General features: G+C 43.0%; 1 protein-coding gene across 1 annotated transcript; it reads right to left on the reverse strand.

Annotated features, from left to right (window-relative positions):
- Nucleotides 1–3,598: 3,598 nt before the first annotated feature.
- On the reverse strand, nt 3,599–9,733 carry spry4 (sprouty homolog 4 (Drosophila)). The gene is made up of 2 exons (XM_015961271.3): nt 9,480–9,733; nt 3,599–7,720 (listed from the first exon to the last, which is right to left on the reverse strand). The coding sequence occupies exon 2, from the start codon at nt 7,667–7,669 to the stop codon at nt 6,539–6,541; it is 1,131 nt and encodes a 376-aa protein (XP_015816757.1). The 5' UTR covers nt 7,670–7,720; nt 9,480–9,733; the 3' UTR covers nt 3,599–6,538.
- Nucleotides 9,734–12,815: the final 3,082 nt, after the last annotated feature.

Below are 12,815 nucleotides of genomic sequence, written 5' to 3' on the forward strand. Positions count from 1 at the left end.
TAACAACATGTTGATCAAACTGATCTTTGAGAGCTGAATCATACAAATGTCTGTATTTACGAACTCTGCCATAAGCTTGGTTTATGCTTGACGTGTCCGCGAGGTTCGCACGGCTCCGCGCGGCAAAATTGCGTCATTTTAACAACCACGCCCCTCCACTGCGCCCCCGCACGACCCAAACTTTCCGCACCGCGCACCTAGGAAATTTTCTAACCACACGGACGGTCGGATGCGGAAAAACATGGCGGACTGGCAAGAACTAGTATGGCAGAGGTTCGTAAATACAGACATTTGTATGATTCAGCTCTCAAAGATCACCGTGATCAACATGTTAATAATTCTTGGAGAGAAATAGCTCGCACTGTCGGAAAAGACGAGGACGCTGTTAAAAAATGCTGGAATGCCATGTTGTAAACAACAGTAATTTCTACTTCTACTATGGTGTAGTGTTGGATGCATGCTGTAGAGCTCCATGCTGCCCCCTACAGTTTGGGAGAATATTGGCTCACCGCAGAGACAAGCCGCATGAACCATAAACGCTGCGAGTTGTGAAGCGCGTTCCATCCGCGAGCCGCATCACCAAGCGGAAAGTAAATGCATCAAGCATAAACCAAGCTTTAGATGCCATTTACATCCCTGATGATGAGCCCTCATTGTTGTTTGACTAAATCAACATATATTTGAGAGTTGTCATTTTCTTCTTTCATCTTAAATGGTTGAAATGTGTATAAATTGTATGATGATACAAATAAGTTCCCTGAGGCCTGTTTCGATTGTTTGAGTTGTTTTTCTGCTCAAACACTTCTGATTCAATTGCTGAATTAATCATTCATTCTGTCCTCAAGTTCTGTGGAAATTAGTTCAATAATTTTCAGTTCACAACAGGAGTACCGGAGCATGGAAACATCTAAAACATGCCCTCTGGGTTAGAGCATTCAGATGAACACTATCTGACATGGTCCAGAATGAGATGACCAATCAGAAAGAAACACTTTTGTCAGGAGGAATGATGACAGTAACTTTAATAGTTAAGATAAAACCCTCACATCCAGAATTTAACCAATAATTTATGGTAACTAAAATCTTACTTTATATATTTTACGTCCTAAATTCACAGAAATTAAGAAATCATTTAAAATTTAGACTGGCAGAGCAAAGAGAGAAAAGGAATGACAGCAAAGTGTGTGCGCGTGTGTGTGTGTGTGTGTGTGTGTGTGTGTGTGTGTGTGTGTGTGTGTGTCTGGAGCTTCTCAGGGGTACAAGGGCTTTCTCTGGAGTGTTGTACTTGATTTGAAAATTGCCTTTGCGAACATATATAAACATGTGTGTGTGTGTGTGTGTGTGTGTGTGTGTGTGTGTGTGTGTGTGTGTGTGTGTGTGTGTGTGTGTGTGTGTGTGTGTGTGTGTGTGTGTGTGTGTGTGTGTGTGTGTGTGTGTGTGTGTGTGTGCATTGCAAATAAGGAGGAAGCATCTTTCGTTGTAGAAAAATCTTCTCTGAGCATCGGTGCTACATTTGCTAACAGACAGGTGGTGTGTGCCTATGTGTATGTGGTGTGTCAGGTGGTCACGTGCTCTGGTGTAGCATTACCAGTTCTGCAGCCCCTGAGCTGCAGCAGCAGATAAGAAGACACGTGAGGTTGGTTGAGAGCAACCCTGTGTGATCTGCTTTAATTTTCAAATGGATTCTAGGGGGAAATAAGACATTGTGCAAGTTTGCAAGTACAGAAATGATGGTAGCTCTGATGCAATTTAAATATTAGTTTGTGCTGTTCCCTTGGGTAACTATCCTCCTACAGCAATAAACAACACAGCACAAATAATTATTTGCATTTACAGTTTCTGACCCAAGACCGGTTCCTCTGTAAATCTGAGTCAGCCACAACAGCAGCTGATAATGAGCGGTTTCTTTTCCACCTGCCTGTGCTGAAGCTTCCTGTCTTGATATGTATGCAGTTCTGTGGGGTGGAGATGACAATGTAGGTGTGGAGGAAGTCAAATGCAGGTGTGTGTGTGTTATCCCAGGTGGGTGCTGACAGACTGGCAGGTAAACAGGCAGGTTGGTCTCTGATCTTACCTGTTGGAGCAGACACAGCAGCGCCTGCAGGCCTTCCACAAACGTGTCCTCTGTAGGATGCTAGAGGACCGGCTAGCTCTGCTGTCTTTCCTTTTGCTTTTTCTCTCCTCTGTTGTTCATTTGTCCAGCTCTCCAATCCCAGGTGCGCTCAGGGGAACACCCAGGAAACGGGCATGTGGAAATGAGGGAGTGCGAGTTGGGGTGGAGTGGGGGTGAGCGGGGGAGGTAAAGCGCCTGGAGTGAACAGAAGCGCAGGTGGGCTTGGGGGTGGGAGGTGACGACAGCGTGTGTTTATGTGGGACAGGAAGAATTTGTGTGGAAGGTGGTGCTTTGGAAAGAAAGGAATGCCACACATCCAGACTACAGCGGACCACCCTTATAAAGTCTGAGGAAGTCGGACACACACACACACACACACACACACACACACACACACACACACACACACACACACACACAGCTGTGGAGCTCTGATGTGAGGTGACCAGGTGAGCGGTTTGAGTCTCATGTTACAGCATCCAGAGGAAATCTGGATGAGCTCCTCTTTCTCATGTAATGTTTTCTGTTTCCGGTCACACGCTTTAATTCGGCCTTTAGGGGTGAGCAGCTTTTTCAGCCACAGGAAGGTTGACCTGGAGAGGAAGCTACAAGTCATAGAAAATGTTCACCAGACCCTCTTAAGGGCTAAAATTGAATATCTGACAGTTTTGAAGCACTTTATGCTTTACTCCAAACAAACTAGAGTTTTGTGTAAATGTTTTAATGGATCTGGATTAATAATTGTAGTTTTGTTTGGACTGTAGTTGATGTTTCACTCAGTTTGTGTTCAGACCTTGAACACGGCGGTGGATGTTTTTAAAATATATAAAATACAGGTTAAAAGAAGTGTCAGAGCTAAAAACAACTGTTCTGCAATGGATAACCCATAATTTATCAAGCACAGAGTCATAAAAATCAAAGTTTTCATCATTTTGGTGTTTTTTCATTCTAGTTTTGTGCAGCAAAATCGTATCTTCTGCCATAAATTAGAAACATAAATGATGTTTTTCTGATAAGCTGCCTGGACATTTTTGCCTATAATAAGTTATTTGCTACATTTTCTCTTTTAAGTCATCGTTTGAGTTAAGAAGCTCTTTTCTGCCTGAGTGACCGAAGTTAGAGTTGAATCACTCAGCAAACAGAAAATAACATTCCTCTGGAGGAAGCCACAAACTGGACTGAAAATGAGCGTTGTCTAAAAACCACATAAAATATTATAAGTACGGCTACTTGGAAGCATAACTGTGGAAGAATTATGCACATTTTTATGTCTGCAAATGCAGCAATTTGAGTAATAAAAAAATGAAATTAAAACATTTTGCACAATATTCCATTTTTGCAATGAATATAAAGATTTTGTTTGACATCCAAAGTCATTTCTTCTGATGTTTCGCTAGTCTTTTTTGTTTTTTTCTTCTAATGCAATGAGAATATGTTGTTGACGACCAACAAACCAGAAAAAAAATAACAACACAAAAGCCAAAGTATATTTAACAATATATATTTCCATTGTCAATGTACATTCCATTTCAACATAAGCTTTTCTCACAAACAAAAAGTTGGCATCTAAATAAATACTATATAAAATAGAACTTCAAAATAAATATATCTATAAAGGGAACCTTTTATATGAGTTTTTTTTTCTTTTTGTAATATTTAAACAAACTAACAAAAAAAAAAAGCACGGATCTTGTTTCTTAATCCCCAACATTGATGTTGCAAAGGTTTAAAGGAATGGACTTTTTCTGTTCCTTTGATTTCAAAATAAAATACTCAGATGGGCGTGGGTGTGTGAAAGTCACAGCAGCTGCAGAAACCAAAGATTCAAATCCAGATTTTTTTTATTTCTCTTTGTGTTTTTTTCCACACCAAGAACATGTTGTAATAAATAAGAACCTTAATTTTGCAAAGACTGAAAAAAAAGCGGATAGAGGTGGTGCTAAACGCAACTTCAGAGGAAAATGAAGAGGGGGTACAGCGAGTGTGTCTCCTGTTTCTGTAGCATGACGAGTTTATGAACGGCAGCTGTGTTTGTCAATCAAGGCAGGCTAACGGTGTTTGTTGGCCTTTTCTTTCTTAGGGAGGAAGGAGGGAACTGAGGGAAAGCAAGAAGGAGAAAAGGAGCTGTGACACTGAGCAGTAACGGCAGGAAATGGGTTGATGGGAGTAGACTGTGTTCCTTGTGCGGATTCAATGAGTCCACGGTCTTTAGGAGCCGGAGAGGGAGTTAGCTTAGCCTCTCGACTGCTAATGAGCCATGGATAGAAAAAGCAGCAGGAGATTTTATTTAAAATTTTTGTTCATCTTCTATTTTATTGCCAGGAACACTTTTCTAAGTCAAGTGCGAGTGATAGAAAGACCTGTCGGCTAATTAATTCACTTTTGTTTGTTTTTTTCGTAAACTCTCCCTTTCTGTTCCTCACATACCACAAAAACACCTTAATCTTACCCTCAAAATATAAATCTAATATATTCTCTATATACTTTTGTACTTAATTGTAGTTATAATGTACCATGCAATCTTTCGAGGACATTTAAAAGTCTCTTCTAAAGGAACACAAACTTTGTGAAACTATTTACAGCAAATAACATTTCACCTGCATAGCTCTATTACTAAATACATCGTCCAAACGTCTGATTTTTTATGTTTGCTGGACACCTGCACCTGGCTAAGCCTCTCTCACACATTCCGTTTTGGCACCTTTCTCTCTGACTTGAAATATTGCCTCATACATTCGTACTAAAGAACCATGTTTTTTTTATTCTTTCGTCTTTCCGTTTTACGAGTGACATCAGCTTTGTGCAACAAGACAAATGCAAGTATGAGCAAAGATGGGCACCCGAGTGGAAGATAAAAAGAGAGGTTAAGTGTTATGGAGCAACAGAGCCAAAAAGCCCATCAGCATTAAAGGGCTGCACACTTTTTAACTGTCATCAACTCCATTTAGCAACTGTGATCACTCAGACTGTGAAAACATGCTACTGTACAACAGCTTCCTTTGGCAACGTCCTACGAATGTCATGCGAGCCCCCAAAATAGACTAAACGAGAGACTGAGTTATGCAACTATGCAGCCTAGTGATGTAGGTTTCATGAAGACACTAATGTGCGTAGAGGTGAGCTGTGGGCTAAATGTGGCATTGACCGTCAAAATACAGGCGAGCTGAGGTGGTTAGTACTGTGCTTTACTTTCGGACAACGGTTGTGCAAGTGGCAGGTTTGATTTACACAAAGACTGATGGTTTTAAACTTTTGCAATGCCTCTTTGCTTCCCATCACCTGCATCACTTAAAAAAAAACTTAAAAGAGAATATTCTGGCCCCTTCTCCCTCTGCGTACTAAATTATTCAATATTGCCTTTTTGCCCCTAAACGATTCTTTGCCTTTCTGTGCAAAGAGGAAGTAGACCAGGCTCTTAGACGGTTTAGAAAATAACATGCGGTTGGCCAAGTTCTAGAGGAGATTACTGTAACAATCCCTGAGAAGGCTGGGTGGAATTTCTTCCTTACCTATTTTAAGTATTTTTCTTATATATTTTTTTTCTATTTGACACGTCTCTACTACAAATCCACCCCAGCACGGTGGGTAACCATTGTACTAGAGCATGCAGATCGTGACATGCATTATGTCTGAGGTGATCAGTGAACAGCATTCAAAGTATTTCAGAATGTCTAAGCTTTACCACCCAAAAAATAGAAGACACACTGTGAGGTGATTATCTCTCACTTGCAGCACAACTGCACAATACAGAGTGAAAATGATGAAAATTTACTGTTCATTTTAAATCATAGAAAGGGTGTATTTTTACAGCATCTCCGTGGGGGTATACCGGAGGATGGGGATCATCGTTGTACTGAGGGAGGAAGTGGTTTCTTCCATCGTAAAGCTACATTATTTTCTAGTTAACTACGTAGTTTTTCATTTTGCACTAGACTGTGCATTTTTCAGGGGGCAGAATGGGATGAAATACCTTTTCGTTTCCATCAATGATTTCTAAACGATCTGAGAATCACTAACCAGTTTCTGGTTAGTTAGCGTTACAAAATTAGCTGAAAAATATTGAGCAGCAGAGAGGTACAATGACTTTGTGCCTTCAGCCATTTTCATAAACACCAGTCCCACATTCTAGTCTCTTCTTATCACTTTTACAAAACCAACAACAAAAAAGAAGGCAAATATCTCCACGAGCCTGTTAGCTAATCCTAGGTTAGCATCCTCTCAGATGGCCCATTTGGATCCACACTATTAAACACAGGTCAACAAGCCGTATTAAGTACCTTAGTTTTACACAAGTCATCTTCCAGCAGATTAATGGGATAGTTTAGTGGGTCGGTGTTGGATTGCCCAGTCCATTGAGTGTAAGCCAGAACCATGTGTTCCTGTCCATGTTCTGGCAAGGCCACTGCCATAAAGCTTGGTCCACTATCATGACCCCTGCTGCTTTTTCTCTGCCCCAGCTTTTGCTTCCATGCCTCCCGTTTTACTAACGGGAATGCTAACGCCACCCTGTGAGTTCTTGCAGCGGCAGCCAGGCCTGCTAACATTGTCATAACACTTCTGTCCCAGTTTGGACAGGCCCATAGCTGGTAGATAGCAGATTAGGCAAGGCAGGACAACAGACATGGCGGCCATGAAAGACCAGCGTGCACAACAATTGGCTTGTGAACACGAGCAGGGCTTGTCAGCGCAGGAGCCCTCGTCGTCCTCATCCTCGGTGCAGTGGTAGAAGATTCCTTTGACCAGGCACATGCAGGTGGCCGTGTCCACCAAGCTTTGCGCAGAGCACAGGCACTCCTGGTTGCAGACCCAGCATGAGGGTAAGGTTCGGGGGAGTGTACACTCAGTGCATCGACACTTCCCACAGTGCTGGCATAAAAGAAGGTGTTTCTTTTCAGTTGGTGAGGACGGGATCAGTGCCAACCCTTGCTGGCCTCCTGTGGTGCCCATGCCTCCAACGGGAACCTTGGCAGACTTGAGGTCTAAAGATTTTGAGGAAGAGGAGCAGGAAGAAGCAGAAGAAGAATTGAGGACTTTAGATTCAGAGGAAGTGAGAGAGCCAGGAGTTCGGGTGGTGATTGTATTGATCGGGCCCTGGTGATGATGGTGGTCCACCATTGGTGTGGGTGCAGCGTGGTCCAACAATCTCTGATCTGATGAGGTACTGCTGCTGCTGCTGATGGAGCTGGGTCTTCCACTGAAGGAAATCCAAGGGTGGGTTGTTGTGTCCTGGTGAGGGTGAGGTTCACACCTGCCCTGCTGCTGGAGCTGGTGTTGGTGATTGTGGTGATGATTTTGATTAGCACCTAGAAAAGCCTCCTGATTTGGACCAAGCCAGGTGATTCTTCGATTTGCAGACTTCTGGCTTAGGGGCTGCTGAGCAACAACAGCTGGGCTGTCGATGTAATCATTCTCCACGTGTGACGACTTGATCTGGTCAATGGGGTAAATGGTGACAGGGTGTTGAAGACGACCGTAGGGCACTCGACTGTCCAGCAGAGGCTGGGATATGATGGAGGAGGACACTCCGGGGATGTGATGGGGAACCCTGGACTCCATGTATCGGCTGGTGCCTCACACGTCGTCACTCTAAAGCAGCATTTAGCAAGACTGCAAACAAAAAAGAAAAAGACTATTAAGGATGACTGCACCAGCTGTTATCTTATTTAGATTTTTTTGCTCAATTTATTTCGACACCAGAAGACCAATCTTAAAGCATGGAATGAATGATCACTCAAATCATTTCTGCAGCTTGTTCATTTCCGCTTCATGTCTTCTTAGAGTTTTGCATAATGTCAAATTTGTAAAAAGTCATGCAAAACCTTCGTATTGTTTCATTTTTCAAACCCTTAAACACAACAGATTTTGTTGAATGGTCAGATCTGAAGCTGAATTTATGCTATTTTATATGAAAATTGTGATTTTTAGATGGCGTATTGAGTCTGAACCGCCTTCATTGTATCTTTGACACCAGAAAAAAATAAGCCGGACTCCATCACCTCCCTTCCAGAGAGCACAGCAGAGCAGGGATTGCATGCAAAACACTCAAGCATGCAAAACGAGGCAGAGGGAAGTAATTAGAACATGAAAGGAGAAAAAAAAATGATGGCAACAAAAGGGAAATTGGGTCATACACAATGCTCAATATAATTTGGAGACATTAATAGAATTCCCTGTTCCTTCTTTTTTATTTTTACAGCCCAAATAAAGAAAAACACAAATCAGCGTCTGAGTTTGTGAATGGGTCTGATTCTCTGAACTGCGTGTGTTTTTGAATGGGAGCTGCTGGCTCCACTCATGAATCAGTGCGCTCCAGTTATGCTCAATGAAGTCGGTGAGCTGCAGGTAGACATCACGGGAAGGCAAATGGAGCAACCCACATTTCCACTAACCTATTTCCCAACGATGAAAAAAAAAAATAACTGTGAGTCCCTGACGTGAAAACACGCACTTTTCACTCTGATACTTAGCGCATAACTTTTTATTTCTTTAATTAAAAAAACATGTCGTTTCCGAGGCGTTTTGTGCCCGCAGCAGCAGCAGCTCTTGTTCTCTCTGAAAACGGAGCCTGGTTGAGAAACCTGTTGCGACATTGCTGGCACAGACACAAGCGCTCGTGATCGTCAAAATCTAGACCATTACGAGCTCGGAGCCGGAACTATGCGTGCGCAAGTGCGTGCGTGCGTCTGTGCGTGCCCTCCCTGGAATATGTGAATGAACTGAGTCATAAAAACCGGAGGCGTCCGCTCGGTAACATCAGCAGGTATTCAGCAAAACACTTACATTTTGTAAAAGTGTGAGCTTGTTAGGTAAGCTGGAACACTGCGTGCCGAAAGACTTTGCGTTTTTTCTTTAATTATTCTTTGGTGCGCTTTTTTGGCGTAAATTTGGAGCTCACTATCTACTGCAATTAAATACAAATAAGAAAGTGAATATACGTTTTATGAAATGATATAAAATATAAGAAACGCCTGTCATGAGTGCTAAACCTGGCTGCAGAGCGAGAACGCAACGGAACCGCGTTGGACTTTTTTTTTTTTTTACATCTTAATAATTATGACATGATCTTACTAAGACGTCACAATCGCAATGTGCGTATCTGCTGCTCCAAAAAAGGCAGCGTGCTGACCAACACCACATCCCTCCTTCTCCGTGTGGCTGCATCTAGCGTTTGGACCGAAGTCGGAGGGGAAATGTTTGCGTTAAAATACAAATAAGCAAATGAAGGCTCGCGGAGCAAAGCGCTAAATTCGAGTTTGCGATATTAAAAGGAAGAAGGGGAGGAAATGTAATAAATAAATAAATAAATAAGTCAGCTCGTGCTCACGACTTCGAAACATGCAACACACGGAGAGCGGAGATCACTTACTGTGGTTTCAGGATGCAATTCTCATCTCCACGTTCCGCACGTTTGTTTTTTGTTTGTTTGTTTGTTTTTTGCGCGCACGTCCGATCCGAGGGTAGCTCCAAAATGTGTATGAAGACGAGTCCAGACGAGGTGAAATGAAGCTCAGCGACAGGCGAGCGAATCTCCAGCGCTGTTCTCTCCTCGCTGGTGCATGAAAGGCGACTGCGGTTGAGGACGCGGAGCTGTGGATATGGTGTTGCAACCACCGAGGGGGAGGGAAGTGAGTTTTTATGAATGGGAGGGTGAAGCAAAGGAAGGGGGACGGCTCTGCGCAGATGCCTCGACTTTTTTTCTCCTCTTTTTTCTGAATGGGAGGGAAGAGCGACTCAGGCGGGCTGAAATGCGGAGGTTACATTTTTATGAATGAGGAGGACACCGAATGCCATTGCGCATGCGCGAGGTGGAGATTTTTATGAATGGGAAGAAACAGCGAATGAGGCATGGGTGTGTGTGCTTGTGTGAGGAGGTGGGGGCTCCTTCTTTTTGGTCACAAGGCCAATGTCAGAGCTAATCTCCATAAAGACTCATAGGTTCTGATGCGGCGTAAATTTTGACATCAATCCGTGACGTCACGTTGTTCTGGTCCTGCGTGAGTGGGTCAAACCAGACTTTTTGGATCATAAACAGGATGTTGATTCGTGCGATTTTCTAGTAGCTCAGAGAACAAAAGATAAATCATTTTAAGACACGGGCTCAGTTCAGCAAATAGAGGACGTTTGAAGGTCATTGTTCAATTTAATCCGCGTATTATGGTGGCGGATGTCAACATGCCAGAGGCCACATGGCTGGACGGGATTAGGCTCCATTATAGGCGCTCCCCTCGTCTTCCTGTTTCTATCTAAAGCCGTTTATTGCCAGAAAGGACGTGCCCTTCCTTCCTCCGCAACAGTGTGAGGTATGACTATACAGCTTACATGGTAGTGTAAAAAAACTCTCTCTCTCTCTCTCTCTCTCTCTCTCTCTCTCTCTCTCTCTCTCTCTCTCTCTCTCTCTCTCTCTCTCTCTCTCTGTGTGTGTGTGTGTGTGTGTGTGTGTGTGGAGAAAGGAAGGGGTTATAACGCCCACTCTGAAACGCAAACCAGCATGAGGGCAGGATTCACAAAAGGACAGGATGTTGTTGATTTGTACCGAAACCACACAGAGGAAATGAGTATGAATTTCCTTTCCCTTGCTGTGTGTGTGCGCGCGCGTGCACGTGTGCGTTCTCCCGCCTCCTCCGCCCCTCACCCAGCTTGGGGCTTTTAACCAGTCAAAGGTTAACAGTTGCCCCATTTTCGTTTGCACGCATCACCATGGCAACCACTACACCTCCAAATTGGGATTATTGTTTTGAAACAAAGCCAGAGGGGAAACCTAAAACAGGAATGATGACTCTCTTGTTAATGTGAGTTTGTGTTTGACAGATTACAAAAGAAGGTGATGAAAACACAAAAACGATGTTAAATGATGCTAACAGAGAAAACACATCGAGTTAAAGGGGCAAAACTACAATAAATCTGAAAATCACAAAAAGGACAAACATTTTCCCTGAAAAGAACAACACAGAAATCCCTTACAGCGTTCAGCATAAATGAGTACACCCCACATTTGTCAGAAACCCTTTAGTTTCCTTTTAGAATCAACATTTTCTGTGAGATACCAAACTACAAAATACTCTCACAATTGTGGGCCATTGATTGCAAACAAGATTTATTAATTTGCAAACACAAAAAAGTGATTTTCCTAACAAAGCCATTCAAGCCCATTTAGCCAATTATAGTCTTATGAGGAAAGCCTAACCACAGGTGAGTCTAATGATTCATTTAAGAGGTGTCCAGCAGACAGGTGACTATAAAAGGGCATTACTTAACAAGTCAGTGATGGCTCCACATGGAAGAGAAATGTCACAAAATATGAGAAAGGAAATAATTCCTTTACAAGAAAAAGGCGAGGGCTACAAGAAGATCAGCAAAGCTATAAAAATCTGTCAGAAAACTGTAGCAAAAGTGATCCAAACATTGAAGAAAGATGGAAGTACAGCCATCTTAAAGAGATGATAAGGCCATGCATGGAAGTTAACATCTCTACAGGAGCATCTTCTGATGAGAATGGTTGAAGAAAATCACCATCCAAGTTCACGGCAGTTAGCAGAAGCAGTAGAAAGCCAAGCTGGAGTGATACCACACAGTGCACACTGCAGAGGAATGGCATGCATGAGTATCGTCCATGAAGGAAGCCTCTCCTAAAGCCCATGTACATAATTTTCATCATGTACATGTACATCATCCCTTTCTCATGCTGAAAGAGTTGAAGACTACTGGGACTATAGACTCTGGAGTGATGAGACAACAATCAGTTTTTGGAACGTCGTAAAGGTGAGGATTTCAAAGAGTAATGGTGCCTACAGTGAAGCATGGAGGTGGCAGTGTCCTTAAGTGGGGCTGCATGAGTGCTGCTGGTGTTGGGAAGCTGCATTTCATTAATGGTATCATGAACTCAACAACGTACTGCTCTATACTGAAGGAGAAGATGCTGCCATCACTCCGTGCACTTGGTCGTCGTGCACTTTTCCAACACGACAATGATCCAAAAGACACATCTAAAGCTACTTTTGCATTTCTGCAGAAGAACAGGGTGAAGCTGATTGAATGGCCAAGTATGTCTCCTGATCTGAACCCAGTCGAACACTTGCGGGGAATTCTGAAGCAGCAAATTGAGCATCACTCTCCATCCAGCATCCAGGCTCTCAAAGAGGTTCTTCTTGAAGAAGAAGATAGATGTTGCAATATGTCCTTGAAAATCACATTAGTCTAACAAAACACTAGATGTAGTCGTTTTAGTTGCGTGCTGTGTTCACTTATGCTTCAACCAATTTTAGAGAAATTGAAGATTTTGTGATCTAATAATACCTGGAACTAAAACACACTGACAAAATGTGCCTACAAAAGTGTCTAAAGCATGGTTTATGCTTGACGCGTCCGCGAGGTTCGCACGGCTCCGTGCGGCAAAATTGCGTAATTTTAACAACCACGCCCCTCCACCGCGCCTCCGCACGGCCCAAACTTTCCGCACCGCGCACCTAGGAAAGTTTCTAACGACGCGGTCGGTCGAACACGGAAAAACATGGTGGACTGGCAAGAACTAGTTATGGCAGAGGTTCGTAAATACAGACATTTGTATGATTCAGCTCTCAAAGATCACATGTTGTTAATAATTCTTGGAGAGAAATAGCTCGCACTGTCGGAAAAGACGAGGACGCTGTAAAAAAATGCTGGAATGCCATGTTGTAAACAACAGTAATTTCTACTTCTACTATGG

Source organism: Nothobranchius furzeri, chromosome 10, assembly GCF_043380555.1.
Source record: "Nothobranchius furzeri strain GRZ-AD chromosome 10, NfurGRZ-RIMD1, whole genome shotgun sequence".
In the NCBI taxonomy this organism is placed as follows: domain Eukaryota; kingdom Metazoa; phylum Chordata; class Actinopteri; order Cyprinodontiformes; family Nothobranchiidae; genus Nothobranchius; species Nothobranchius furzeri.

Excerpts from the sequence above, each read along its gene's own strand:
- spry4 (XM_015961271.3), bottom strand. The coding sequence starts at position 7,669 with ATGGAGTCCAGGGTTCCCCATCACATCCCCGGAGTGTCCTCCTCCATC.